At 53.5% G+C, this 3,420-nt stretch overlaps 1 protein-coding gene across 1 annotated transcript; it reads left to right on the forward strand.

Moving 5' to 3' along the window:
* Positions 1–737: 737 nt before the first annotated feature.
* On the forward strand, positions 738–2,887 carry LOC137632232 (uncharacterized). The gene is made up of 4 exons (XM_068364117.1): positions 738–1,022; positions 1,143–1,630; positions 1,763–2,324; positions 2,504–2,887. Exons 1-4 carry the CDS (start codon positions 738–740, stop codon positions 2,885–2,887), a joined length of 1,719 nt encoding a protein of 572 aa, XP_068220218.1.
* The last annotated feature ends 533 nt before the right edge of the window (positions 2,888–3,420 follow it).

The following is a 3,420-nucleotide window of genomic DNA, read 5'->3' on the forward strand; positions in this document are numbered from 1 at the left end:
ATTAGTAGGGGGAGGGGGTGTAGCTTGCTACCGCTCCCACTCGCATACCTGTGATTTAGCTCATTTTGCTTTTGGCTCGGATGGTGAACGGTTATATTTTGGACTACCATTTAATGCTTCTTGATTTTGTTTTTTCTCTTCAGTGTGTTTGTGTTGACTTCTGCAGAACATTTGTACCTGCCCTGGAGTTGAAGGCTGGCTCTGCGGTACTTTCAGGTCTGCTTTAGACACCGATCCCCATACCCTTTGTCCTGCCTGAAGAGGTCAACAGTGTGATAGTGGTAATAAGTGTAGCGAGTGTTGGGAGTAGTCTGCCTCTGAGTGGGAAAGGTTTGGGCATCGGCGGAAGAAGAAGTCAAAGCGGGATATATCGCCTTCGAAGGTTTCTTCAAAAAGGGAAAAACCCAAGGCTGCTTCTTCCACTTCCTGATCTTTCTCCGGATCTCTTGCTCGATCGGCTTCTTCCGAGAGACTGTCGAGTAGTAGCGTATGCTCTTTAACTGAGGGTTAACGCTGGTCCTCGAGAGATAGTGTTGCTGGCTCTAGCTAAGCAGCTCCACCTCTCTCCCCGGGCAAGGCCTTGTCTCTTTCTCCCTTAGGTCAGGTGCGGTCATCTTTGGGGCTAATGGGTTCGCCCTCCAAGGATGCCGTGATACAAGTTAGCTCTCATCCATGGTGCTAGTTTGCAGCCCTCATTGACTTCGGAGGTGGATCCTCTGTTCTGCGTCAACATAGTGATGTCAAGGGCGTTATGTGCTGCACTTTCTGCCGACGCTCTTGCTCCTTCGGACTCTTCCACCATTGCTGCAGACGGCGATTCCTCTGTTCCTGGACATCCTTCAAGGGGGAAGCAAAGTCCTTCGTCCGTCTCTCCTGCGAGTGTTTATCCTCCTTGGGGGAGCTCACTCGTAGAGACTCCTCAACGGAGGACTGCTGCTTCCAAAGGTCCACTTGCTGATCCACAGGCCCCCAGAGGACATCAAAATTCCCGCAGGGTTCGCCCACCTCCCACTCACACTCCTGTGATTTAGCTCATTTTTCTTCTGGTTCGGATGCTGAACGGTCGTTACCGCTCTTCATCCTCAACAAGTTATATTTTAGAATACCATTTAATTCTTTTTGTTTTTGTTTTTTCTCTTCAGTGTGTTTGTGTTGACTTCTGCCGAACATTCGTACCTGCCCTGGGCTTTCGTACCTGCCCTGGGCTTGAATGCTGGCCCTGTGGTACCTTCAGGTCTGCTTTAGACACCGATCCCCACACCCTTTGTCCTGCCTGCAGAGGGCAACGGTGTGATAGGGGTAATAAGTGTAGCAAGTGTTGCGAGTGGTCTGCCTCCCAAAGGGAAAGGTTTGGGCGCCGGCAGGAGAAGTTAAAGCGGGATGTATCTCCTAAGGTTTCTTCGAAAGGGGAAAATCCCAAGGCTGTGTCTTCTGCTTCGCGATCTTCCCCCGGAGCTCCTGCTCGATCGGCCTTTTCAGAGAGACTGTCTTGCATCGATGTAGTGGTGTTAAATTCATCATCTTCTGCCCTTTCTGCAGACACTCCTGCGTCTTCAGACTCTTCCGCCATTACTGCTAACTGTGCTTCCCCCGTTCCTGTACATCCATCAACGGGGAAGCAAAGTCTTTTGTCCGTCTCTCTTGCGAGTGTTTCTCCTCCTCGGGGGAGTTCACTCATAGAGACTCCTCAGCAGAGGACTGCTGCTTCCAAAGGTCCACTTGCTGATCCACATGCCCCCAGAGGACGTTGATGTTCCCGCAGGGTTCGCCCGCCTCTTTGCCTTGGAGGTGTCCCTTCAAAATTAGTGAAAAGGCTCCTCTTCGGCTCTTCAGCTTGTTCTACACAGCCTTCCCCCGCAGAGGAGTCTTCTCATCCGTCGTCTTCTGACTCTCGACCTTCGCCATCTCCTGGACCTTCTCTTGATGACGCTGCCGCTAGTCCTCAGACTTCGGCCTTGGACTCTTCTGTGGATCGTGCGCGATTCCCTTCGGTGGATGTTTGCCCTTCCAAAAGACTCGTCTCTGTTTCTGATCTACCAACGTGCCGATCTTTTGCATCTCACCGACCTTCTGACCTTCCATCTCCATTCCTGACTCCTGTTCTACGCCTGCCTGCTCGCTGTGAGACCATGTGTCATTCGCCCTCGCGTGATCCAACAACGCGCCTTCCTCGTGCGCCCTCGCCAACGCGTCCTGTGCAGAGTTCTCCTCCTTGTCAGCATGCTTGTGCTCCTGCAAAGCCTTCAGCAGCGCGCCAGCGCTCACTAACAGCTTGTCAGCACTCTCCAGCGCGTCAATGCTCTCCAGCGCATCAATGCTCTGTAGTGCGTCAATTCTCTCTAGCGTGTCAATGCACTCCAGCACATTGGTGCTCTCCAGTGCCCCAGCTATCACCTGCTCGCCAGCGCGCTGTAGTGTTTCCATGCTCTTCAGTACTTCAGCATTTACCAGGTTGCCAGCGCTCTAGTGTTTCCATACTCTCAAGTACCTCAGCATTTACCAGGTAACCAGCGCTCTCCAGCACGACACCGCTCACCAGTACATCAGCGCTCTCCTGCGTACCAGGGCTCTCCAGCTTGCCAGCGCTGTCCTGCGCGTCGGCGTTCTCCTGCGCGTCAGCTCTTTCCTGCGTGTCAGTGCTCTCCTGCACGCCAGCTCTCTCCAGCTCGCTAGCGGTCGCCCTAGCACCCGCGATCGCCCACGCGCCTGCACGTCCGCGATCGCTCGCGCGCCTGCGATCGCCCACGTGCCCGTGCCCGCGCCCGCCCACGCGATGGCCCACGCACCCGAGATCGCCCACGCGTCCGCGCTCTCCAGTGCTCTTCTATGCGAAAGTGCTCTCCTGCGCGCAAGCCCTTCCCGGCTCGTCAGCGCTCCCCTGCGTTAGCCAACTCAAAGGCTCTCGAAAGTAGAACATTATTTTCCGACTTCGAGGAAGTTGTAGCATCAGAAGGAACAGAAAGGTAGATGTTACTACAGGTTGCCATCGCCCCATTCCCCTCCCTTCAAATGCATTACATTGCGACCGCCGGGGAAAGGGGAAAAGGGTCTATCAAGATCCTGATGATTCCAATCCACCATTAGAGACTCCTCAAAGGGAGCCTTCAGTCTTTTTCTCTTCAGAAGATCTTTCTGACAGTGCTTCCATCAGCAAGCAGCCCTGATTCTTTGCCATAGTCAGGGAGGTGGTTGTAAGGGAATGATCCTGGTTAGGCTCTTGACCTTCGACCACGGCTTGAGAAGTGATCGTAGTAAGGTCGGTACCGGTCTCTGTAGATCTCTTTGAGCGTTTGATGCGTATCTTCTCCAGACTCCTGACGCATCTTTCAGCTGTGCTCTTAGCACTGGGTCTGTTACTGCTGCAAACTGGAGAGAGCCTAGTACTCTTTCCTGTTGGCATCTTGAGATCCTGTCGGATTT

This window comes from Palaemon carinicauda, chromosome 41, assembly GCF_036898095.1.
Source record: "Palaemon carinicauda isolate YSFRI2023 chromosome 41, ASM3689809v2, whole genome shotgun sequence".
NCBI classification, from domain to species: Eukaryota; Metazoa; Arthropoda; class Malacostraca; order Decapoda; family Palaemonidae; genus Palaemon; species Palaemon carinicauda.